Consider the following 23,098-nt stretch of genomic DNA (forward strand, 5'->3'; position numbering starts at 1 on the left):
AACACCCTTCAAGCCTTTATTTCTATACTTTCTATCATTACATCGTATCTGCCCTTACTTTTAGACGAAATAAACTCGCCGTTCACCAAGTCGTTCGTCTTTGCTCGGTAGACTGCCCCCTCCATCGTTGTTTCAATGCCGGCAGCTAGATGCCGAGATGCGACTCGCACACAAGCGAGATCTGGTTCCACATGAACAAACCACTTATCATCGACGAGGTTTGCGATTTCATCCCATGGAGGCTCATCGCAGAGAAGATAGTTGCCTTCCAGTATGCACACGTCCACATCAGCCTCTATTAGTAGCCCATCGGCTACTGGGTCTTTGATTGCATGATCAAAAGTAGGAGCGAGAACGAGCTGACGGCGAGAACTGGTCTTGAGCTTTCGAATGAAGCTCACCGCTGCATGTCCGTCAAAAGTCCAGGGCGCGCCGCGGCGAGCAAGAGCCTCTGATGCATTGGGAAGCTTTTGAAGAGTAGCGAGTGGTAGATGGAAGCCGTCGGCGGATATAACAATTGTTTTAGGGCTGTTTGATGGTAGGGAATTGATGATATTGGCAACTTGGTTGGCTATTGTTGTCTTCCCAGAGCCAGGAGGACCTGCTATTGCGATTATAAGGCGAGGAATCGGTTGCTCTCTGCCGCTAGCAGTTGTCGCTTTTGCTTTCCTCTCTTCCCACTTGTCGAGGATGTAGTCCACAAGTAACCTATAGGTTCGATCCATTTTTCTGTAGAAGTTATAGTTGAAACAGATTATCGTATGTCGACTTCATATAATGACTTTGTATGGCGATGCGGACGTAGCATCCCGTCAAGCTTCTCATTTAAGACTCTTCAGAGCTACCACATCCACTTTCTTCGCGCTTTCTACCGAGTCATTGCTTCGACTACGGGCGACTGTCACCCTGGCCCACTCACAACCCCGCTATATCTCGAAGGACGCCGATCCATCCGCACCACCACTAGCATCTCACTCGCCCCGAGTGTGCTCAGCGAACGGCACGGAACATGTCCAGTAGCTGGTCTACAAAACGTACAATAGTACTTGGTTAAAAAGATATCATAGTTATATACTATACTTGTTTCATTAGCTTACATCTATATTCTGAGAAAGAAGTACTAATTAGCGTCATATGAAACGAACCTATGCAAGTTTGGTGGCTTTTCCGGCAAGAGTTATATATGTACAATAGGCTTAAACTTGACTTCCAAGCGTGCTACCCAGTCAATTTTCCCCTTTGAATATCCCATAGGCCTTCAAGGCAGTCTCGACTACTTCGTCCAGCGTCTTTTTTGGCAGCCCGAGCTTGTCATTCTGAATCTCGCCTTCTTTCTCAAGGTGGCCACCGTAACGTCCGGTAACAAATCCAGTCTCTATGAGGGCAAAGGTACCCGTAACGTCGCCGGCAGCTACGGCAGCCTGTTTTTCTTTAATGAAGCTGTAGCTGTCAATAGTTTCTGTAGTGTACTTAACACGCTGGATGCGCTCAATGGCCTCGAGCAATTGCTTTTGTGTGATGGCGAAGTCACTCAGATAGATATTGGTATTCTTCCAGTCGTCGCGATCAGTACCAGCGGCAAGTAGGGCATTAACTAAGCCCTGGGCTGAATTCTCCTCGGTGGTGCAAGAGAAATAACCCTCGCCGTCATCCCAGAAGACAAACCGTCGCTCGCCAATGTGCATGCCGAGAAAGTCATTTGCCATAGACCATCGAAGCCACATGCCACACGATATGCTCATCCACTCAATGACTCCTGCCTGGGCCTTAGCTCGGAGGTACTCCTGAATCTTGCCTTTGTCATGAAAGACAAGGTTCAGCGCCTGGGCATCGCGCCTCATGTTGTTGAGGCCATACTCGCTGGGTACATAGCGACGCACACCAGCCGCGATGGCAGCGTCAATGATGCGAAACTGATCGGCTACCGATAGCGAGGTCATACAGTTGATGACAACATCCTGGCCCCGAAATGCAGGAATCAGCTCGTCCGTAGGGTACGAGTCAGAAACGGTGATTGTCTTGAGACGCGCAGGCATCGTGGCTTTGGAAGAGGCACGTTGTATTAAGGTGATGGTGAAACTGGGCTCCTTCTCCAGGGCAGCTAGAACGACGCTGCCGATGGAGCCCGTGGCGCCAATGAGGATGATGTTTTTGAACGTTGACATGGTAAAGGTTCAGCAAGACTTGTCCAAATGAATAATATGAACCTAGTAAAGAGTATATGCGTTATGCACGCTGTCGATGTTGCCGCTGTATTTCGATGGTTTGCTTGGGCACTCTACTCTCTAGGGATTGTGTTCTATTTGTGGTATCTAAACAGTTTAGAAGACGATATAGCGGCCTTTAAGTATTACACAAGCGCATGCAAGAGGCTTGGTAAAGCCAGTTGTTGTATTTCCTTGGCATTCTATTGTCTAGACTCTTCGCTTGGAAAAGATGGCGATATGCGATCACTAATAGACAGAGGATGCTTACTTTCTAGGCTTCGTTTAAGCATCGTCACGCTAATCAGTCAACAGTTTCCAAGTTGCTTATACTATCCATGGATATTACCCTTCCGGCCATGATACGATGCGTAAGTTCTGTTGTGGAACTTCTTAGCTGTATAGGGCTTCGAGCTGATGCAGCTGCCGAAATGCAGGTTCCGACATACCGTATTACTACCACGAAAAATTGGCCGGTGAGTTTTGCCACAATCTGGTAGAAAATACCCCATCATTTACCTAGAAGGGTAGCCAGCTAACTTGTAACAGTAAGCATATACTACAGAGGCCCACTGCCCAATATACCTAGTAAGACGGTCCTATAAGATGCGCGTGCCGATTCGCAGACGGCAATACTCCACCATCTACCCGTAGCCCAGCAGACATCAATGCGAGTCAATCAAGGAAATCACTCAAGAATCCTGCTGTGGAAAAATCGTGGTAGTGACATCGAGGTAAGAAACACCTTGGCTAATGGTTACAAATGCAAAGCTTGAATAATCAATGAGGCTTAGCAAGGGCGTATTTCCAAGTCCTGTTGTGAATCTTGCATTGCAAAGCGGGATATACCGTTAAACTTGGCTTGCAGACAACGTAATACTGCGAAACGATGCCCCGAGGCCGACTTGATTTTAAATGGATTGGGTCATGGCTGCTTGTTAATTATTAATTATATTACATTAATCTACCACTGTCGGCATTGTCGGTCGTGTTCATGACCCAAATTGCCATTGATCCACGCTGCGGACAACGTTAAACCGCAAGTCCTTGCAAAGGTGAATGTAATATATACAGTAGCAGCCAACCCCGTCAGTTCGAGATCTGGCTATCATAACCTCTGAAGTTTTCGATTAACAGCCATCTGAAGACTTCTGTTTAAGCTATCAACTTATTTCGCCAAAAATAAATTTTCGCCAAGAGACTTAACTATGCCATCGCAGAGAACACCAGCGACGTCCAAGATTTTCCAGCCTCTGAAGGTTGGTAAAATGGTCTTGCCTCATCGCATTGTCATGGCGCCACTTTCGCGATATCGCAACACAGATGACCATGTGCCTCTGGACATGGCAGTCGAGTATTACTCCGACCGAGCGGCAATCCCTGGAACGCTCATTATCAGCGAAGCAACAGCCATATCTCGAAACGATGAGACTGATCCAAATGGCCCCGGGATATGGAGTGATGAGGAGATGGCCCAATGGAAGCGTATCATCAGCGCTGTACATGCCAAGGGTAGCTTTTTTGTGCAGCAGATTTGGAGCCTAGGCCGCGCAGGTGACGCGCAATTTGCGAGCTCCAAGGGCCTCAAATACGCATCAAGCAGTGCGAGTCCCATGGAGGGATCTGATGCAATACCCGAGGAGCTTACCGAGGAGGAGATCTGGGCCAAAATCGACGGGTTTGCACAAGCTGCGAAAACGGCCATTGCCGCAGGGGCGGATGGAGTTGAGCTGCACGGCGCCCACGGCTACTTGATCGATCAGTTCACTCGAGAGTCTATCAACAAGAGAACTGATAGATGGGGTGGCTCCATTGAGAACAGGGCGCGCTTTGCCATCGAAGCCGTCAAGGCCGTTGCCGCTGCTATAGGGGCAGAGCGCACGGCTATTCGTCTCAGCCCTTGGGCGACTTTCCAAGGCGCCACATCCTCTGATCCACAGGCTCAGTTTCTATATATGCTGCGCGAGTTCAAACGCCTGAAACTAAATCTTGGCTATATACACCTGGTAGAAGCGACCGGTGACCCTGTCACTTGGCTGTACGAAAAGGAAGAGGAGCTTGACCAGCACAAGACATATAAGCGTAACACGCTCGAGTATCTGCTGGAAGAGTGGAACAACTGGTCACCAGTCATCATCGCAGGCGGGTATACTGCGGAGAACGTCTTCCCAGCTGTAGATGACCTGTACGCCAAGTGGGACGTCGCCGTTGCATTTGGAAGATATTTTATCTCGAATCCAGACCTAGTGTTCCGCATCCAAGCTGGTATCAAGCTCAGTCCCTACCAGCGGGATAGTTTTTATGCTAAGAAAACTGCTGAAGGGTACATTGACTATCCTATCAGCGAAGAGTTTCTGAAAGCAAGCCAGGCGTGATTGTAATTACAGAATTTCTAAACAGCCACAAGAACAGAAGGGCGAGCAAGAGCAAAACGGGGATATCGAGGCGCCGTCTGAATAAATGAAAGTATACCTTAATTTAGGAAGAATGGCTCGGGTGTATGAGGCATGAATTCATGAATAGACTTGTTTCTTAGATGCCTTAAATAACAGTTAATAGAGAGTCAGTCCAAAGGAGAGTTTTAATGATATACTCTCTATGTGATAAGATATGTTCATACCAAGATTTCTTCCTCGGCAATAGACTAGTCTGTCATTCCAACCATGGACGGTCAGTCAGCTTGTTGTGGTGATGCTCAAAAGTCATCGAAAACAGCTTGTAAGGAACTTGAAAAGATCGTACCAAAAGAAGCCTAATTTTTGTCAGGGCATCTGAGATACCTTCCTCCCAATGCAGCTGGCACTTACTAGGTTGGTATTTAAAGGCTTCGTAGGTGAACTAATTGATCAAAGTGTTGTAAAAAGACCACTGAGAATGATTAACGCCAACTTGAGATTTCATCACAAAAGTTACATGACTTTACATACCGCCTATTGCCCAACAGCTGCTAAAGCGCTCCAGCTCACTTCTGAGAGTCTCCAGCTCTTGGGCCGAAATTTGAAACTCCTTGAGGCCCACTAAGGGTAAAACCGCTCGCCATACACAACAAAGGCCAACGAATGACAAGTTCTCAATGCCGTTGCATCTTATGAAGTCAGCAGCCGAGAGACACATTTCTAAACTCATGCTCGCTATGGACCACAACGCAGTGGCGTCTTTGGGGTCCCTAGGGCCGTTTCTGCTCCTGTCATAGGTGGTTCGAAGTATCATGAGGGTACTAAGGGCATGTATGAGTGGTAAGTCTAAGTCTCCAGATCTCACAGACTTGGGCTTTTTTCACCTGATTGCCATTGACGTTGGTTCACAGTTGAGGAATGCTTTCTCTTCGGAAAGTCGTAAAAGCGTCAATAGTGCAGCCTGCGCAGAGCTGTCCACAGTATAGTAATCAACTGGCGGAGTTCTTCCAAGTCGACAACAGCGCAGATACACCAGAGCATCGCTAATTGATTGTGCCACAGTTGCTGTGATCCTCATTCTTCCCACGTAGCCGTAGGCTTTCAACCCTTCATCCAATTCAAGGTCATGTTCCTCTACCAGGGGGAAGGATTGCTTGTCCGGAAGCAGCAATGGCAGACAATGGTCCATGCGGGAGAGTGTGATGAGGCTAATTTGTTCTTGTTTAGCGGCGACTCTTTCTACCCTCATCTAGAGAGTCTCGACTTACCGATCCAAGATTACCAGTGCATAACCACATAATCTCATTTCCTCAGAATGTCTCGAGTCCAGGCCACTAGATTCGTAGCTTTGGATTTCGATCATCCGGGCCAGTGACGTGCATAGTGTCAATGTGGTATAGGCAGATTCCAGGCCTTGTGAACATTCATAAGCCCCAAGCAATATCCCATATTGCAACAAATCAAGGTCTTTGATACCGGGTGATGACTGGTCAATGATAAATAGCCGTTTCATAGTACGATAGAGCCGAGTATTCATTGAATGCCCTCCGTGATTGCATGGAAATTGAATGACAATATAGAAAGCCAGTAGCAGACGTGTAATATCGCCATGGTTACTAGTCTCTAAACTCGCACATTTGTGACGGATATGCTCCTCTTCGATAACGGGAACCCATCGATGAACGCTCGCAAAATAGCTGTCCAGCAGATTCGGAATATCAACATCGAAAGCGTCAAGTATTTTAAAGAATAGCTCGGATAGGCAGCTATGTCCATCAAACTCTGCCGCCTCGCTGCCGCTATCACACGCTAAGCGAAGCAATAACGATTCGGCCTTGGCAGAGAGGTCAAGAGAACAAGAACCGCGTGATTCCACCAGGTCGTTACTTGGCGCAGGAGCTTCATTCTGGCGAGTCACGGCACGTCCATCTCGGTGAACGCTGTAATCGCACCTAAGAGATTTTCTGTGACATTGACATTCCGTCAGAACAAAGATGACGTCAAATATGTCCATACGTGAATGAAGAAGGACTTACGAGGTGCAGCGAGAACATTTGGGCAGCAACCTATCGCAGCCTTGTTTGCGACTTGCACAGTAATGACAAGGCCGTTGGGCCTTTAGGGTTAGCGGAATTTGGGCAGACATGAGAACAACTCTGATTCATCAATCTGATGCTCAAGATGCATCGGCCGACGCAGCTGTGGGCTTGGATCCTCATTGATATTTAATAATCGTCTAAAGACTAACATTGCGGAGCTCTCAGATAAGGCCACTAGATAATGAACATGTGGTTTTGTCAGCATTGGACAGCGACTCGCCACATGCAATCCCTAGTTCTAGCTGTGACAAACATTCATGGACCGCGAATGCAGGCTGTTATCCTATCACTAAATTAAAAGGCTCTGTCCACTCCTTTAACATTGAACTCTATACATATTTGGGTCTTGAGAAGTGATCTGCGAAAGGTACAACGCACCCATTCTAACTACCGTCGAGGAGTCCGCGATTCGAGCTGGCCCGCGGCCAGTGACCACGCCAATAAAACCAGCCTTTCACCATTAGCATGTAATGAACAGTCGACGAGCATCATGTTATCTATTACCAGTTATTCATTGCGAAAGCCGTGTAATTTTCAGCTTCTCTTCCATATAGCCAAGACATCGCGAATCCAGGCCAGCATCCCCCGAGCCTTTGCTGCAGCGTTCAACAGCCATAGATACCTCTTTACAAACGTTTCCACCTGGTCATAATCGTGCGCGTAGCATTCCCAAACTGCCTGACCTTCAACAGCTTCCCCTCCATTTGCCAAGTCAAGATCTTCGGCATCATAAGGCTTCAGTCGTGGACCGATGACGAGGGCGCGACCAGCCACTGCTTCATCTGCAATCAGTCGTGTTGCCGCATCAATGACATCCGGAACCTGGCCCGGTCCAGCAGAGCCAGCGAGCAAAAGGGCTTCTGCTGTTGCTTGTAGCATCTTAGTCTGTGCAGTATAGTAGGGTGCAATCATGTTTATGCGAATATCCTTCAGGAAAGCTGTGCCGCGCAGCGAGCGGAAGAGACCCAGAACAGCATGTTTGCTCATGCTGTATTGGCTCTGGCCGGGAAGCGGAATGATAGAGGCCACGGAACCCACGAATAGAAGGCATCTGTCAGACCTCTTGTTTCGCGGGAGGTAGTACAGCGCAAGATGGGACGTGTAAATGACGCCTCTCACGTTCACATCCAGTGTTGCTGTATTAGGCTCCGGGATCTTCCCATTCACAAAATCGGGATTCTCGAATTTTGTAGCCTCTGCAGGGAGAATGATTCCGGCGTTGGGAACCACAATGTCTACAGAGCTGTAGGGACTAATTTGGACGGCGGCCTCAAAAAGGCTGACTTGAGACTCCCAATTTGTGACATCGCAGTGCCGGAACTCGAAAACTCCTTTGGGATAAGCCATTCGAAGCGAGGCCACAAGCTCTTCGCCGGCATGGTCTGCAACATCTCCGACGATAATATTTGCTCCATGAGCGGCCCAATGGCGAACCATATGTGCGCCTAAGCCATTGGCGCCACCAGTGATAAGAATCGTCTTATCTTTGAGTGTTGAAGGATCATATGGTTTGTTGACGTCCACTGGTAATGACTGTTTTACGGTCTGCCGCACGTCACCCATTTTTCAGTTTGGGTATGATGGCGATACTACTGCTGTGAAAGCTGATGGCTTCAGCAAAACGCGAACAGAAACGACGAAGTAGATGGTGGGAGGATAACATTTGTTGGGATTCCAAGAATAGCGACTTTTGGTATTCGTTAGTACCAACCTGTGGGGGGCAGATAGAGCATCGAACATATGCATGCGCTGTAATAGTTTCTTCGATAGCGTGGAAGTGGCATGCTTGAAACAAGCCTCAAGCGGCAACCAAATGCCAAACGCTAATGTCATCGGATGCTTTGAAAACTAGCTGTCGCGCAGTTTTCTCATAACGCAAGCGCACAGATGTGTCTATAAACGTATATCTACAAAGAGATATCGAGGATATCAAGGTGTGTTGCTACAAGTACGGTACTATGCGTTTTTGGATCTGCCATCTCCAGGCCTCCCCTAGCATGTTTTATGTGGATCCGTCTCCACAGCAATATTTGACGAGCTATTGCAGGGAAGCAGATATTAGGCGGCAAGCAAAAAGCCCACATCTACAAGTAACATTGTTGTGAGACTTCAGCAATTGGCTTATAAAATATACCAGAGCCAATATTTGGCTATTTGACGTTTTCCTATGCAGTCTATCAACGTGCTGGGCTGCCCACCAGAGCATCAGTCAAGTTTTGAATCGAGTGGCGCAGTCTGTTAGCAACAAAGCAGCCAAGACAGCTAGCACAGCCTGTAAGCAAACTAAAATGAGATTTAGTCCAGGCGATTTCGGAGTACGGAACCGAGCTCCTCTCCTCCACCCCTCTCTGCGGAATGCATCTATAGGCTTGAGATACCCACGAGGCACTACCAGCGCTATGGCGTGTCCACTAACTCTTCCGAGCTCGTCCGGCCGCCAGTAGGAGGACGAGCCCAACTCGTCCGAATCGGAAATGTAATAGCTATATAGGCGCTATGAAAGTGAGATCTTAATATTTAGATTATAGTATCCAAAATCAATATTAATTAATAAACTTCAGTTCCGAAATAGTTGCTAATTTCCCATAGGGGACTGGTGGTGGAAAATGGTGATAGAATAATCTTGAATAAAACCTCATCCTAGAATGCCATATGCGAAACCGACCCTAACTACCACTGCAGATTTGATACAGAATAGCATCAATCAAGAATCCAATTCAGCACTCATTGAGTTGTCTTTGAATCGACTGCAAGGCCTTCCACTGCCAGCTCTCCGTATAGTGTTACGAATCGCTTACAGCTGAACGTTGTTTACATCTTACTCAGCTTACCGGACGAAATATATCCAGCGTAAGTTTCGAAAATTAAGCATCGTTGCATACAATGCCACTCTTCGAGCATGCGTTAGCCTCTGTCAATATAGCCACGTAACTCCGCATAAGTATGTTTATTAATCTCTTGAACAGCCTCAAGTCTGGATTAGCCACACCCGCTTGTTCCTTTGTTATTCTCGTTGGTGTTGTTGTGTCAGTTTCTAGGGGCAATATAGTCATATAAACTTTGTTGAAGCTCAGCTATACACTTAATCAGTAAACAAATATTATCTTTAAGCTTACTGATCAAGAATTACCAATTGCTATGTCCGTGCCCATGTAAAGTTAGTTACTATTTTCAGCCCTGATGGAATCGGGTATAAAGATAGAGGAAAGTTCATTGTTGCTTTTTAATCCTCTTTATCGTTTCTACCAGTACAAGTTATCTTATAGCATCTCGGGTGTTATTTTTATTTCAAAATGTCTAACTCATATCAAAATGTATCTTTCCCAACATTTGATGGAGTGACTTTGAAAGGCTGGTTCTTTCAAGCAAGCACAGAAAAAGGCCCATGTATTATCATGACCCATGGGGTATGTTTGATGAAATATGTTAGGAAGAATTGCTTGAAGACTTGAACAAGACTAATAAGGCTCGACATTAGATTACGGCCCTTAAAGAACACTTTCTTGGTAATTTTGCGCTCGAATTCCAGAAAGCAGGCTTCAATGTCTTGGTCTTCGATAATCGCGGCTTCGGAGAAAGCGGTGGTCGCAGATACGATGCCGATCCTGTCAAATTCCAGGATGACTATATCGAAGCCTTTGACTACGCCGCGTCTCTTCCACAGGTTGACGCGGAACGTATCGTGTATTGGGGAACGAGTTTTTCAGGAGGAGTGGCTATTACTGCTGCAGCAATTGATCGCCGAGTCAAAGCTGTTGTTGTTCAGGTTCCATTCGTGTCGGGGGAGCTACTAATAGGCACTGGGCAACCTTTTCTCGACATGGTTCAAAAAGACCGCGCCAAGATACGCAGCGGAGAAGAATGGCCTCTCACTCGTGTTGTTGCTTCCACGCTTGACGAGGCTGAGGCTGGCACTGCACCCGTTATACTCCGAGATGCGGCTAGCTTCCGCTTTTTCCAAGATGCCGCCGAGCAAGGCGGCAATTGGGAGAACAAACTAACTACAATGTCTCTTTTCCGGTTACTTAGGTTCGAACCTATCCGATATATTCACCGCATTGCGCCCACGCCTCTATTGATGGTCGTGGGAGAAAAAGATGACAGCTTGCTGTCGCTTGACCTGCAGGCATTTGGGTTAGCTCAAGGACCCAAGCAGCTCCATCTGCTGAAAGATTGCGGTCACTTTGATCAATACCAAGGTGATATTTTCAAGGAGAATGTTGCGGTCCAGATTTCGTTTCTGAAGAAATATGTGTAAATCCCTTACTTTAGCCATCGGCGGTATACGCAAGAGAGAGGGTACTATCACAATCTCCTGCTAGGTATATGATATAAACTATAAAATAAGAAATCCAACACTCTTGCCAATATTTTCTGCCGAATTCAAGCTTAAAGCTGCTGAGTTTGATCATATTTCATTCTTCGTCACAAGTTTGTACCCCAAGCCATTCGCTGCTACCTAAATCATGAGCTAGTATAACAAGCAACATCTTTCTTAAATAAAGTGATACCTAGGTACCTTCCTTAGTAATACGCCTTGTGCTGTGTTTCATGTGGATAATTTTTAAGAGCAGTATTAAAAATATTGATGCAATTATCTTTTCTAGCGCTTGACTTCCACGTGTGGGGAGCACTCTCTATCACGTCTTTTTACAAACAAAAGCATCACATGTCGTTTGCCGTCTCTTATCACTTACAATCTTCAGCCGCTTTGTGGGAGCAGCATGGATAATAATCCGAGATCCCAGCGCTCCACAATAGCGGATTCCCAATAACGTGCAATCCGCAATATTGAAAACTTCGGCAGCGATCTAGCAGAATCACCTTCCCATTTGGGCAATATAAAAAGTTCCGCTATCCGGCCACCCCTCCTTCTTAAATCTTGATAAGGCGCCGGCTATGATTGCGCTATTAGAGCCTTGCCGTGCGTTCTATTCAAAGGTTCCTTAATCCTCGGACATGATAACTTAAAAAGCAGGTGCACAGCTATTGGCGCAACTTTGGTCCGCACGGCATTCGGCATTTTCACCTGAGATACAAACAGCCATCGAGTGTTCGATTTTAAGCGTAAATTAGAGAATCTTAGTCTACAGGCGTCAAATAACCTTAAATGAATCTTAAATTGTATAGATTCGCCATTTGTATTATTTGTCTGGTAGTGATGAAGAGATTGGAGACAGCACCCTTGGACCGGAAATACTGAATAGCAAGATATCGACTTCAAGAGATAGGCCTTTTATCAACCCATCTTCATCCGTTTCTCAGTTGAGGGCTTTGGAAATACTACTTCTTCATCATGCTTCTTTCCGCATTCAAACTAGCCGCCAAGATCTGGGCACCGTGGCTGCCGTAACACAAACATATAGTCTTGGTGTGATCTATTCGTCCTAGTTCTTTTTAGGCAGCTTGGATATCTATACTCAGAGGCTTGGCAAGCAATTAACAATGGAGTAATTCTGGTAGACGTGATGGAGGCTTCAGATAGCGAAATCGAGCACTTCATCCGCAGTGGTGATGAAAACTATTTAAGTTGGCTGTATTCGCAAGAATATCTGGCAAGTTGGAACAGCCATCGACTTCCTCTCTTCTCTCCTCCACTACATAGAGAACATCCACAGCCATGACTAGCATTCGTCGTCTCGCTCTCTATCTCGGAGCTTTGCTCCCAGCTGTCCTCGCTGCTCCCGCAGCCCTTCACAAGAAGCCTGAAGCTGTGCCTAACAAGTTCATCATCACTCTTAAAGAGGGTGCCTCTATTGATACCGACTCTCACTTGGCTTGGGTAAACGACATCCACAGTCGTTCTTTGACCAAGCGTGGCACTGCTGGTGTCGAGAAGACTTACAACATTCATACTTGGAATGCTTATGCAGGCGAGTTTGACGAGGAAACACTCGAACAGATCAAGTCCAACCCCGATGTAAATATTCACTATATCCTGATGAAAACAAAGAAAGCTAATCAGATTGTCAGGTCGCATCTGTTGAGCCAGACTACATTATGCATCTGTCGGATATTGTTGAAGACAAGCGTGCTTTAACCACTCAATCTGGTGCGCCTTGGGGCCTCGGCACTGTTTCCCACCGCACTTCTGGATCCACAAGCTACATTTATGATAGCTCTGCTGGCACCGGCACCTTTGCCTATGTGGTTGACTCCGGTATCAACACTTCTCACCAGCAATTCGGCGGACGTGCCAGCCTTGGCTATAATGCCGCAGGAGGACAGCATGTCGACACTCTCGGCCATGGCACTCATGTTTCTGGAACAATTGCCGGCTCTACATATGGTGTTGCCAAGCAGGTGAGCTATTCTTCGTCGACTTCTTTTGCTGCGGATACATATATGCATTCAAGACTGACTTAATACTGCCGATAGGCTAGCCTAATCTCTGTCAAGGTCTTTGCTGGCGAAAGCGCTTCCACCTCTGTTATCCTTGACGGCTATAACTGGGCTGTAAACGACATCGTCTCGAAAAAGCGTGCTAGCAAGTCTGCTATTAACATGTCGCTTGGAGGCCCTGCCTCATCCACCTGGACAACTGCCATCAACGCAGCCTTTAACCAGGGCGTGCTTACCATTGTCGCCGCTGGTAATGGCGACTCTCTGGGGAACCCGCAGCCAGTCTCTGGCACTTCTCCTGCTAATGTTGCTAATGCTATTACCGTTGCCGCACTGGACGTCAACTGGCGCACTGCTTCCTTCACCAATTATGGTGCTGGCGTTGATGTCTTTGCCCCTGGTGTTAGCATTCTGTCGTCTTGGATTGGATCCAACACTGCTACCAACACTATCAGCGGCACTTCTATGGCTACGCCTCACGTTGTTGGCCTGGCCCTCTATCTTCAATCCCTTGAGGGCCTCACCACTCCTACTGCTGTCACTAACCGAATTAAGGCTCTGGCTACATCTGGTCGTGTAACCGGAAGCCTTAACGGCAGCCCCAACGTTATCATCTTCAACGGAAACAGCTCTTAAGACGTTGATGAAGCGAAGGATGAGGCAAAATGTTCATGGAAGGGCAGCTTAGCAGTTGCTTAGCTTGCTTAGCTCATTGAAGGAAATGATCACCATGATGGGGTGCGGTCGGTATATGGATTTCTACAGCATCTCCAACGTAAATAGATGTCCCTCTATAGGTCGCTAAAACAAGAAGATACAACAGAAAACCCTTGCTTTAATGTTTCCTGACGCTGCGTAGTTCGTTCCAAAATGGCGAATATTGTAGTATTGTAACTGTATAACATGTATGTCTTATTGTTGGATTAAGAAAACAAGGCTTCTCTTCTGATGGCTTTACCGTCGGAGATTTTGTATTTTTTTAACCCCGCATATAAACCTAGTGATAAACGCCGTGCACTCACTAGTAGTTCAATTCTACAAATCACTAAATTCCTGCGTTTTAATATATATATATGTACTTGAGAGCATGCATGTTATATGTAAATGTTCATTTTCACTTTCATTTTGAATGTAACGCTAAAGCAGCTTTCTATAGTTCTAAGATGCGCTGAGAAGTTGTAGCTCGCAAACATGTATTTAGTTGACAATCTTCAGGGTCTCGCTGAGGGGAAGCTTCTCAGGGACGGTGGTGCTGTGTGGGCCGGGCTCATCACCATAGTTCAAGTGGGCCTTCAGTGAGTAGTCGGCAGGCACCTGGAGGAACTTCTTGATCTCCGCTTCAACGGGAGGAATGGCCTGCATGTGCTGGAGGTTGGCACCCAGTCCCTCCAACTCAAGAGCGGTCCAGACGAGAATCTGAGCCATACCGGTCGTGTGCTCCGCAAATTGGCCGAACATGTGGGCGCCCGACTTGTGTGTCTCTCCAGCTGCCTTGATGCTGTCGCCACTCTCCCAGAAAACAACCTGCCGTTTTGTCAGTATTGAAAGAATAATTGCTATGGAAGAGTCTCATCAAGAGGAAGAATGCCTACCGATCCATATGATGCCTTGTGCGACTCAAAGATACCGCTCATGGTCGCCCATACTGCCTCGCCGGCGCCCTTAAGGATGGGCTCGGATGTCTTGATGATGATGTCCCACAGCTGCTTGTGCTTCTCGCCAGTCACAATAGTAACGCGAACTGGCTGGGTGTTGTATGAAGATGGCGAGAAAGAGAGAACCTCTCCGACGATTTGCTCAACTCGCTTGTCAGAGACAGCAGAGGTACCTTTGAGGCCGTAGACGGTGCGGCGGTACTTGGCGGCAGCCAGGAATTGATCAGCGGACACGGTGGAAGACATATCGGCGATTGGATGTTAATGTGGCTATGAAAAGAGTTAAGGTGCTGTGAAGTGATGTATCTGAATGTGATGCGAAAGCTGATTGATGCACGACTTTTGAGAGCGGCTGTAGCACAATATATACGAATTCTTGACTTTTGCCTTTTGGCTAATTTATTACAGCCTCCTCCTCTCCATAGGCCAAGCTTAGAAATGGCTTAGGCTGGCATTACAGAGTGGCTTTTGGCTGCTGACACATAGTTTGTAATTTGGCTAGTACCAATAGTTAGTCAGTTTCCAAAGAGCGTGGTTTTCTGTACAAAAAGCGGCGAGCAAGATTGGTATTAGATAATTCCCGCGCGGGTAACGCAATAACCAGTTTGCTAGCAACTTTTGTAGGTAGGCATCAACTTGTTGAGAATTAACCGCCCAATTGATTGGTAATGTAGGCGCTTGAGGATGCAAAAGGAGTAAATAGTACACTTGGGTATTTTGAGTGCTGCAGGTCAAAACGCAAGCGACAATTGACTAAGCGGCCAGCTCATCACTAGTAGTGGCATGGGTATTGAGGTTTGTGATGCGCAGACTTCGCAGACGATTTGATAACAAGCGCATTACAGCCTGGAAAAGAGCCTCAAAGAATAATAGGCAAAGCCGTAAGAAGGACAGGTAACACTTAGACTAATATGAAAAGCAATACTAAGATATCGCTGCATACTCATGTACAATCAGCAGCGGCGGCTTCTGCCAATTAGTCGGCCATTGTACTTACACAGCCGCCAAGATACCATTTTGTCGTTGTGGTAGCGGGGTAAAAATGATCAAGGGTAATCAACGACGAAAGGCGCGTAACCTATAATTCTTCTGTATGAGATACGCAGACTATTCTCGAGTGGCCAAAACTGTAAATTGTATATACAAGAACAAAAGTGATTTAGACATCAGCACATCTTGGCTAAACGCGACCTCTGTTGGCGGCATCTGACGACTCTGGGAGTATTAATCCAACCGGCGGGGCGCGGCGTTGTAAATTGTGAGATGGTCCAATCTCGACTCATCAGTATAATGTCTCCAAACACAAAATGCTCTTTGAGCCCCGTATCCAAGAAGGGCTACTGTTTAGTTTAGTACGTTAGAGAGATCGATTTATGCTCTATCCAAGTTAATTGTAATCGTAGAGCGGTATAAGAGCTGTCTCATAACGATCACCCAGGGTTCCATGGAATAGCCGATAATACTGAATAGCTGAATCGGTATGATGGATAGTCTTCAGCAAAAGGGCCAGTCTAGAGGTAGGGCTAGCTCGATTCATAAACGTCACACACAATGCTAAGCATGTGATTTTTGCAATGCCGGCTCTATTTCAGCTGTTCATCGTAGGTTATTGCATGAGTATATAGATAGATTGAGCGCTGCACTCCTGGTTCCCTATTCCACGTCAGTATCGCTCTGCTGCACTTCGCAACTTCGTCCGATGCAGAATGCAAATATTGATTGCCTGATCAAAACAAACAAATGGGCCATTTCGTCGGTAGCGATGTTGCGCCTTTTTCTTCTCTTTTTCTGAGACCTATACACACAAATGCACCCATTTGCGGCACAAAAAAGAAGGGAATCACAGAGCCTAAGCATTATATAACGCGTAACTTCAGCCCGAGCAAGCAGTACTAGATAGATAGGACAGAAGCGGTTGAACTTTAACCCTGATAAACGACATTTATGCAATCTAAAAGATACCTAGGGGATAGAGCAACTCTCGTTCTTAGACATTAGCCCAGCATTAGCGTATCTGCCTGCGGGTATCGCGTTTAGAATAGCTCGGAAAACGGAGTAGATTTCGTGTAGCTATGCATCCCGAATTCTACGATCCAAGTGTAGATCATTTCCCCATCTTCCAAACCCTCTCAAGGATAGTGATGCTGGTGCTCTTCGAAGAGCCATGACCGAGCGGGTAGATGTAGCGCGACCAGTATTCTGACTAAGCTGACGATGGAGACGATAACAACTATGGTGAAGCTAGCTTGCTTCCATCACATCACCTCTTAATCCCCAATAACCTAGAGTACGGCTGCTTATAGGTATTTATGGCGTTTCAGCGCAGAGGCAACTGATTAGAACAATGCAAATTGAGGCCGTAATACATTTAGAAGACTACTGTCCAGTCATATCTAGGCATAGCTTATTGATAACACATTGATAACATTGGAATATCGTTAGAGTAGATATTCTTTAAAAGGATAGTGACCTCATCTGATCAGCGCGGGGCTCGTTTTTCATTCAACAAGTATTCATGTCGTGACACCTATTCCTTAGTCCGATAATTGTATCTTATATGTATCTATATGATAGTATTTAGCTATACATGATGCAATAGAGAGGATTAAAATCTCATTTTAGTAAGCAAACGTTATCACTTCGGCAGCTCTTAACCCCACTCTGTCCAGCCTCTTCTCGACATAGCAAAGCGACGATGGCGAAGCTATATGGTATCTCCGATTTGCACGTTGCATATCCTCTTAATGCTTCCCAGTGGGATCTTTTGCAGCCTAAGCCGCCTGGCTCAGGCTTGATCCTTGCGGGTGATATTGGCGAATCAGCCACGCATTTGATCAATGTGTTTGAACGCGCCAAAGCTTGTTTCACACACGTGTTCTGGGTCCCGGGAAACCATGAGCTCTACTCCGTCTCTCCCTCCGTGGCTAAGCACCCTGCTGACAATCTTCGAGGAGAGGCAAAGTACAACGCCTTGGTAGAGCTAGCCCGGCAGTACGGAGTCCTTACTCCCGAGGATGATTGGATGCTCTGGCGGAGATCGGATGGAGTCAACGTCGTGATTGCACTTATATTTACGCTATACGACTATTCTTTCCGGCCAGATGATGTCTCTCGAGAAGGCGCACTGGATTGGGCAATGGAAGACAACGTTTGGGCTACGGATGAAGCGTTATTGCATCCAGACCCGTATGAGTCACGGGACGAATGGTGTACAGCACTATGCGAGAGATGGGAGCAAAAATTCTCCGAATATTCAGCACGGTATCCAAATACCAAATTTGTGATTGTGAATCACTGGCCATTGCGAGAGGACTTGGTATACATCCCGAAGATTCCACGATTCTCCCTGTGGTGCGGGACTAAAAGGACTCAAGACTGGGCGGAACCTGGGCGTTTCGGTGCTGACTACGGAGGAGCGCAAGTGGTCGTATCAGGACATCTGCATGTTAGACGTACTGATGTAAAGGAAGGCGTGAGGTATGAAGAGGTCAGCTTGGGATATCCCAGGCACTGGGAAATGGCACGGGATGAAAGGAAGGGGGTGAATGAGATGCTGAGGGAAATACTACCAGGGAACGAATCAGTGACGGAAGGGCAAAGGGTATGGCGGCCACGAGGTTAATGCGTTCTTTGGCATCTTTGAAGGGTCAATTTATCCTGGAAAGTAGTTATATTTCTATCGAAGCATGTCCGGAAACGCAGCTAGCAATAGTGTGTATTCTCTTTGGCGACTTTTGGCGACTTATGACCCTGCATTGAGATATATAATCATACCAATGGGTGCAGAGAACATTTACTTGTGAGAGCACTAGATAGCAAATCTAAGAGTTCTTCTTGATGATTATTAACCTTTACTCCTCTTTTACATATCTATATATTGAGAAGCCCATCGATTGTGCTTTGCTGGGCAGTAGCTGCGGGCGTCCTTTGCAATTAGCGTTCATCTTCAATTGTCTTGGAGTAACAATGTTACAATCCTATTCTTTGGAATAATATAAATGAAGAGTAAAATGATAAAAAGAGAGGGAGAAAAGCTTAAAAAGTCTTGATTTCCAAGAAAGCTCTGTCTCGTAGATAGAGTGCCAACGTTACAACCCGTCCCCACGCTTACGGCACCAAGCAAGTCACCGCAGATAATTTCGTGCGGTTAAAGTAGAGATTAATGGCTAAAGGAAAGCCTCAAGTTAGTAGTATACAACATCTTGATGCTTATCCAGGAAAGGAAAGTACAGCTACTGGTAACAGTAACAAGAGACCGATTTTGTATGCTGTGGACCCCGGCTTGGAAGCCCAAGACGGTAGGCGTAGTGGGACAAATTACTGCCATAGGTAGGTGATCTACGGCCCTTAGATTACGGGACAAGATTCGTGGGGTCAGCGTCAGTCGTAGTCGTTTATTCGCTCATTCACTTGTGAGTTCTAACTCCCTCTTTTTCACGAAAGAAGAAAAAACAGTACGGTAATTTTTATATAGCCATGTAATTTCATGTTCTCTTCAGATCGGAAGAAAGGCACGTGCTACCAGAGCAGTGCAGGATCTCTTGTGCAGAGATGCCTCACGTCGATGTTACATGCCTCTCTAGTCGCCAAAGAATGTAACCCATGACTAAGTCACAAGTTTCAAACCCATACTAGTGCAAGTTATTCGGGGGTCTCCGCGTTTGCGATTACAGCCCCTTACACTGCTAACTTCCATCTTCAGGCGCTGGAGCAGTGTTTATTAACCACTGCCCCAGATTGCTCTATGCCGCAACAGGATCCTACGTTACGCGTCTACGAGGGGGGCAGCTTGCTATTTCACCTTCCTATTAATGCATACGTTTTTATATTCCGATAAGATAAGTGCTTTTGTTTGTTCCGTTATCCGGACTGTACGCGCCGAACGACACTGAGTGCGAGAAATGAGAAACATGCGCCAAGCTCTTGATCCATGTACTCGGTGGGTGTCACAGGCTGGGCAAACAAATGATCTTTTGCATGACTTCAATACCATAATGCGTCCAGCGTGCTTCGTTACATTGAGCTGAGAAGCGATTGAAGGGTATGTACGTTTAAAGCAGGTGAGCAACTCACATAGACTTATTCAGCGAGCGAAGTTATCTCTGGAATGTAAGGCTATCATTCGACAAAACGGATGGTCCATAAAAGGCAATTTAGCTCACCAGACTAAGCCATGATACTACCTTCTTAGAATAGGCAAGCAAAGAAAGAGTATCAGGAAGCCAAGAAATCATGGGGATGACTTCTATAAAAGCACCGCATATGCCTATCAATGGAATAGTTTAAGCTCACATCTTCTGCTTTAAAAGTGTATGATCTGATCTATACTTCCTATTAACTTTCGAATATATAATTTACCAGTTTTACTTCATCTTATATCTTATCAGACTTATAGCCATGACACGCCTCATTGACGCCAGCTTTCTGCTGCTGCCTGCCATCGCATCGACGTTGATTGGCGCCGCTTCTGCACAAAGTACAACATGTGCACTCAAGGGAAAGCCGGCCGGCAAAGTCCTGATGGGATATTGGGAAAACTGGGATGGAGCATCCAATGGCGTTCACCCCGGATTTGGCTGGACACCAATCGAAAACCCCATTATTAAACAGAATGGCTACAATGTGATCAACGCCGCTTTCCCCGTTATCCTGTCAGATGGCACAGTGCTGTGGGAGAACGACATGGCTCCTGATACCACTGTCGCAACTCCAGAGGAAATGTGCGAGGCTAAAGCAGCTGGAGCAACAATTCTTATGTCAATTGGAGGCGCTGCTGCTGGCATAGACCTCAGCTCTAGTGCAGTCGCCGACAAGTTCATCGCAACCATTGTACCAATCTTGAAGCAGTACAACTTTGACGGTATTGACATTGACATTGAGACCGGTCTGACCGGCAGCGGAAACATCAACACGCTTTCTACATCCCAGGCCAACTTGATTCGCATCATTGATGGTGTTCTTGCTGCGATGCCTTCGAACTTTGGCTTGACTATGGCACCGGAGACACCGTATGTTACAGGTGGTAGCGTCACGTATGGCTCTATTTGGGGGTCATACCTACCAATCATTCAGAAATATCTTCAAAATGGCCGACTGTGGTGGCTCAACATGCAATACTACAACGACGACTACTACGGTTGCTCTGGCGACTCATACGCAGCCGGCACTGTTGCGGGATTCATTGCCCAGACTGATTGCTTGAATGCAGGACTTACTATCCAAGGCACCACAATCAAGATCCCATACGACATGCAAGTACCTGGTCTGCCCGCTCAACAAGGAGCTGGCGGTGGCTATATGAACCCAAGCTTGGTGGGACAAGCATGGGACCACTACAACGGTGCTCTGAAGGGCTTGATGACGTGGTCAATCAACTGGGATGGAGCGGGTAACTGGACCTTTGGCGACAACTTGCTTACTCGCATTGGTTAGAGTTATATGAAGGGAAGAATAGTATGCGTTGAAGTCAGTATATATCTTGGCTTTTTTCTGTAGAGATACCATGTTTGCACGATCTATGATACACCTTTTTATCAGTATATAGTTGGACTGACTATTCAGTATATGTATATAAATAAGTAGCTTTGATACTCTTAAATGAATCCGAGCGTTTTATATGAAAAAGAACTTTTTGCTTTTAAAGACTTACTTGAACATGTTGACTAAAGACTCTGTGTAGAGCTGCTGGAGGCGTTATTCGGGCTTTGAAGCTGCACTTACAGAGTATCTAAGCCTCTGCCGAGAGCCCACGCTACTTGCGGTACCTAAGCAGGTGCTCTGCAAAGAGTAGATTAGTGATTACATAATACACGATAATTTTCATCTGTATCGAGTAGGAAAGAAGTAAAGCGCCCAAATCTAAAGAACCTCAACCTTCCTGTCGCTTGAATAAATACAGAAGCTCTATTGCGGACCCAAATCACCATCACCATGAGCCAGCATAATGAGCCGAACCGCATTGCCGCCATTATGCTTTCTTGGCTAGACCTCGAACTGATTTCATGCACAGTCATTCAAGGCCTATGGGCGGGCTATGGCCACATTTGTGCCATCGCGGCCAAACCAACTGCCAGTTGCGCGCCCGAAAAGTGGCATCGACTGTCCAAGGCTCAGGGAAACGACAAAGACAGTACCGTCCGCCTCGTCCTGAAAATAGTCCACCCTCCCACTAAGACAGGAGACGAAGGACATCTCCGCAAAATGTTTAGCTATGAGGTCGAGCAGTATTTCTATGATGAAGTTGCGCCTCGCCTCGCCAGCAGTATCCCCGTGGCCCAGTGCTTTGCTTCGACGCGGAGCATGCGGCAAAAAGCCATTGATGCCGGCATTGACCATGTAATGGCTACTCTATTGAACGATTTAAGACCTGAGTTCCCCGTTGCGGGAGAAAAAAGGGCAATTCTATCGAGCAATCAGGTATATGCAGCGCTGTCATGGCTGGCCAAATTCCATAGTAGCTCTTGGGCTCATTTGCCTCAAGATCTGAGCGATTTTCTTCTGCCACCCCTCGAAGAAGCTGCGAGGCGCCAAACAGACGCCAAATGCGGTGGCACAAATCTCTGGCTGAATGGCGGTTATACATATCTCGCCACTAGGCAGGAGGAATATAAATTGCTCGCGCATGATCATTTCTCGGAATGGTCTGATATATTCTGCAGTTCAGCAGATGGTTTGCCATCTTTGGCTGAAGCTGCCGCTGACTTTCTAATACCACGCGGTAGACCCTTTGAGACATATATCCATGGAGATGTAAAGTCTGAAAATCTCTTTTCAACAGAATCCAGCGACGGCGTTGTGTTTTTTGACTTTCAATATGCGGGCATTGGGCTGGGCGTGTGTGACCTCGCGAAGCTTTTTACTTGCTCTGTGCCGCTCAGTTTGCTCACGAGCCATAAACCGATCCCTTCTTCGTTAAAAATGAACGAAAATGAGTTGATATTACTCAAGCACTACTGGTCTATCCTCATGAGCAATCGGCCTCGGCGCGATATGCTTGCGTATGATTGGGACGATTTTCTTCGACATTGGGAAACCGCACTTGTGGATTGGTGTCGATTTCAGGCCTCGTGGGGGTTTTGGGGAAATACAGAATGGTTAGAGGCCAGAGTTAGGTTCATTGCTCAGGATGCAGATTGGAAGGATTGGCTTCAGCGCCAACAACGAATTACCAACAATTAGAGCAGGTCGTTTGACGCGACTATCGAGATATAGAAAGCTAACGGATGGCTCATAGGTTGGATCGACACTAATAAAACAACACTCAATATTCGACAGATTGATAAATTAGCAGTATATTTATTGTATTAGACTTTCAAGTTTAAGCATCTATCTGACATTAAAATGTATCCATATCGGAACGAGACAGCCCGTCGTGGCAAATCGCAATCATTCAGCGTCGTTCC

At 46.5% G+C, this 23,098-nt stretch overlaps 11 protein-coding genes across 11 annotated transcripts; 6 read left to right on the top strand and 5 right to left on the bottom strand.

Moving 5' to 3' along the window:
• Positions 1-8: 8 nt before the first annotated feature.
• On the bottom strand, positions 9-725 carry TGAM01_v206597 (phosphoribulokinase/uridine kinase; the record flags this gene model as incomplete). Its single annotated transcript, XM_018801644.1, has 1 exon — positions 9-725. One exon carries the CDS (start codon positions 723-725, stop codon positions 9-11), a length of 717 nt encoding a protein of 238 aa, XP_018664959.1.
• A 501-nt stretch (positions 726-1,226) lies between these two features.
• TGAM01_v206598 (NmrA-like family protein) lies at positions 1,227-2,165 on the bottom strand (the record flags this gene model as incomplete). Its single annotated transcript, XM_018801643.1, has 1 exon — positions 1,227-2,165. The coding sequence occupies one exon, from the start codon at positions 2,163-2,165 to the stop codon at positions 1,227-1,229; it is 939 nt and encodes a 312-aa protein (XP_018664958.1).
• Positions 2,166-3,412: 1,247 nt separating this feature from the next.
• On the top strand, positions 3,413-4,579 carry TGAM01_v206599 (hypothetical protein; the record flags this gene model as incomplete). The annotated part of the gene is made up of 1 exon (XM_018801642.1): positions 3,413-4,579. The coding sequence occupies one exon, from the start codon at positions 3,413-3,415 to the stop codon at positions 4,577-4,579; it is 1,167 nt and encodes a 388-aa protein (XP_018664957.1).
• Positions 4,580-5,022: 443 nt separating this feature from the next.
• TGAM01_v206600 (hypothetical protein) lies at positions 5,023-6,746 on the bottom strand (the record flags this gene model as incomplete). Its single annotated transcript, XM_024549905.1, has 5 exons — positions 5,023-5,072; positions 5,132-5,421; positions 5,485-5,808; positions 5,869-6,564; positions 6,637-6,746. The coding sequence occupies 5 exons, from the start codon at positions 6,744-6,746 to the stop codon at positions 5,023-5,025; spliced, it is 1,470 nt and encodes a 489-aa protein (XP_024405379.1).
• A 487-nt stretch (positions 6,747-7,233) lies between these two features.
• On the bottom strand, positions 7,234-8,262 carry TGAM01_v206601 (hypothetical protein; the record flags this gene model as incomplete). Its single annotated transcript, XM_018801641.1, has 1 exon — positions 7,234-8,262. The coding sequence occupies one exon, from the start codon at positions 8,260-8,262 to the stop codon at positions 7,234-7,236; it is 1,029 nt and encodes a 342-aa protein (XP_018664956.1).
• A 1,730-nt stretch (positions 8,263-9,992) lies between these two features.
• Positions 9,993-10,957, top strand: TGAM01_v206602 (hypothetical protein; the record flags this gene model as incomplete). The annotated part of the gene is made up of 2 exons (XM_018801640.1): positions 9,993-10,106; positions 10,178-10,957. 2 exons carry the CDS (start codon positions 9,993-9,995, stop codon positions 10,955-10,957), a joined length of 894 nt encoding a protein of 297 aa, XP_018664955.1.
• A 1,362-nt stretch (positions 10,958-12,319) lies between these two features.
• Positions 12,320-13,677, top strand: TGAM01_v206603 (subtilase; the record flags this gene model as incomplete). The annotated part of the gene is made up of 3 exons (XM_018801639.1): positions 12,320-12,619; positions 12,673-13,002; positions 13,078-13,677. The coding sequence occupies 3 exons, from the start codon at positions 12,320-12,322 to the stop codon at positions 13,675-13,677; spliced, it is 1,230 nt and encodes a 409-aa protein (XP_018664954.1).
• Positions 13,678-14,238: 561 nt separating this feature from the next.
• On the bottom strand, positions 14,239-14,942 carry TGAM01_v206604 (nitroreductase; the record flags this gene model as incomplete). Its single annotated transcript, XM_018801638.1, has 2 exons — positions 14,239-14,565; positions 14,634-14,942. 2 exons carry the CDS (start codon positions 14,940-14,942, stop codon positions 14,239-14,241), a joined length of 636 nt encoding a protein of 211 aa, XP_018664953.1.
• A 2,449-nt stretch (positions 14,943-17,391) lies between these two features.
• TGAM01_v206605 (hypothetical protein) lies at positions 17,392-18,318 on the top strand (the record flags this gene model as incomplete). Its single annotated transcript, XM_018801637.1, has 1 exon — positions 17,392-18,318. The coding sequence occupies one exon, from the start codon at positions 17,392-17,394 to the stop codon at positions 18,316-18,318; it is 927 nt and encodes a 308-aa protein (XP_018664952.1).
• Positions 18,319-20,093: 1,775 nt separating this feature from the next.
• On the top strand, positions 20,094-21,128 carry TGAM01_v206606 (hypothetical protein; the record flags this gene model as incomplete). Its single annotated transcript, XM_018801636.1, has 1 exon — positions 20,094-21,128. One exon carries the CDS (start codon positions 20,094-20,096, stop codon positions 21,126-21,128), a length of 1,035 nt encoding a protein of 344 aa, XP_018664951.1.
• Positions 21,129-21,626: 498 nt separating this feature from the next.
• Positions 21,627-22,874, top strand: TGAM01_v206608 (phosphotransferase enzyme family protein; the record flags this gene model as incomplete). The annotated part of the gene is made up of 1 exon (XM_018801635.1): positions 21,627-22,874. The coding sequence occupies one exon, from the start codon at positions 21,627-21,629 to the stop codon at positions 22,872-22,874; it is 1,248 nt and encodes a 415-aa protein (XP_018664950.1).
• Positions 22,875-23,098: the final 224 nt, after the last annotated feature.

Source organism: Trichoderma gamsii, assembly GCF_001481775.2.
Source record: "Trichoderma gamsii strain T6085 chromosome Unknown Scaffold_22.2, whole genome shotgun sequence".
Classification (NCBI taxonomy): domain Eukaryota; kingdom Fungi; phylum Ascomycota; class Sordariomycetes; order Hypocreales; family Hypocreaceae; genus Trichoderma; species Trichoderma gamsii.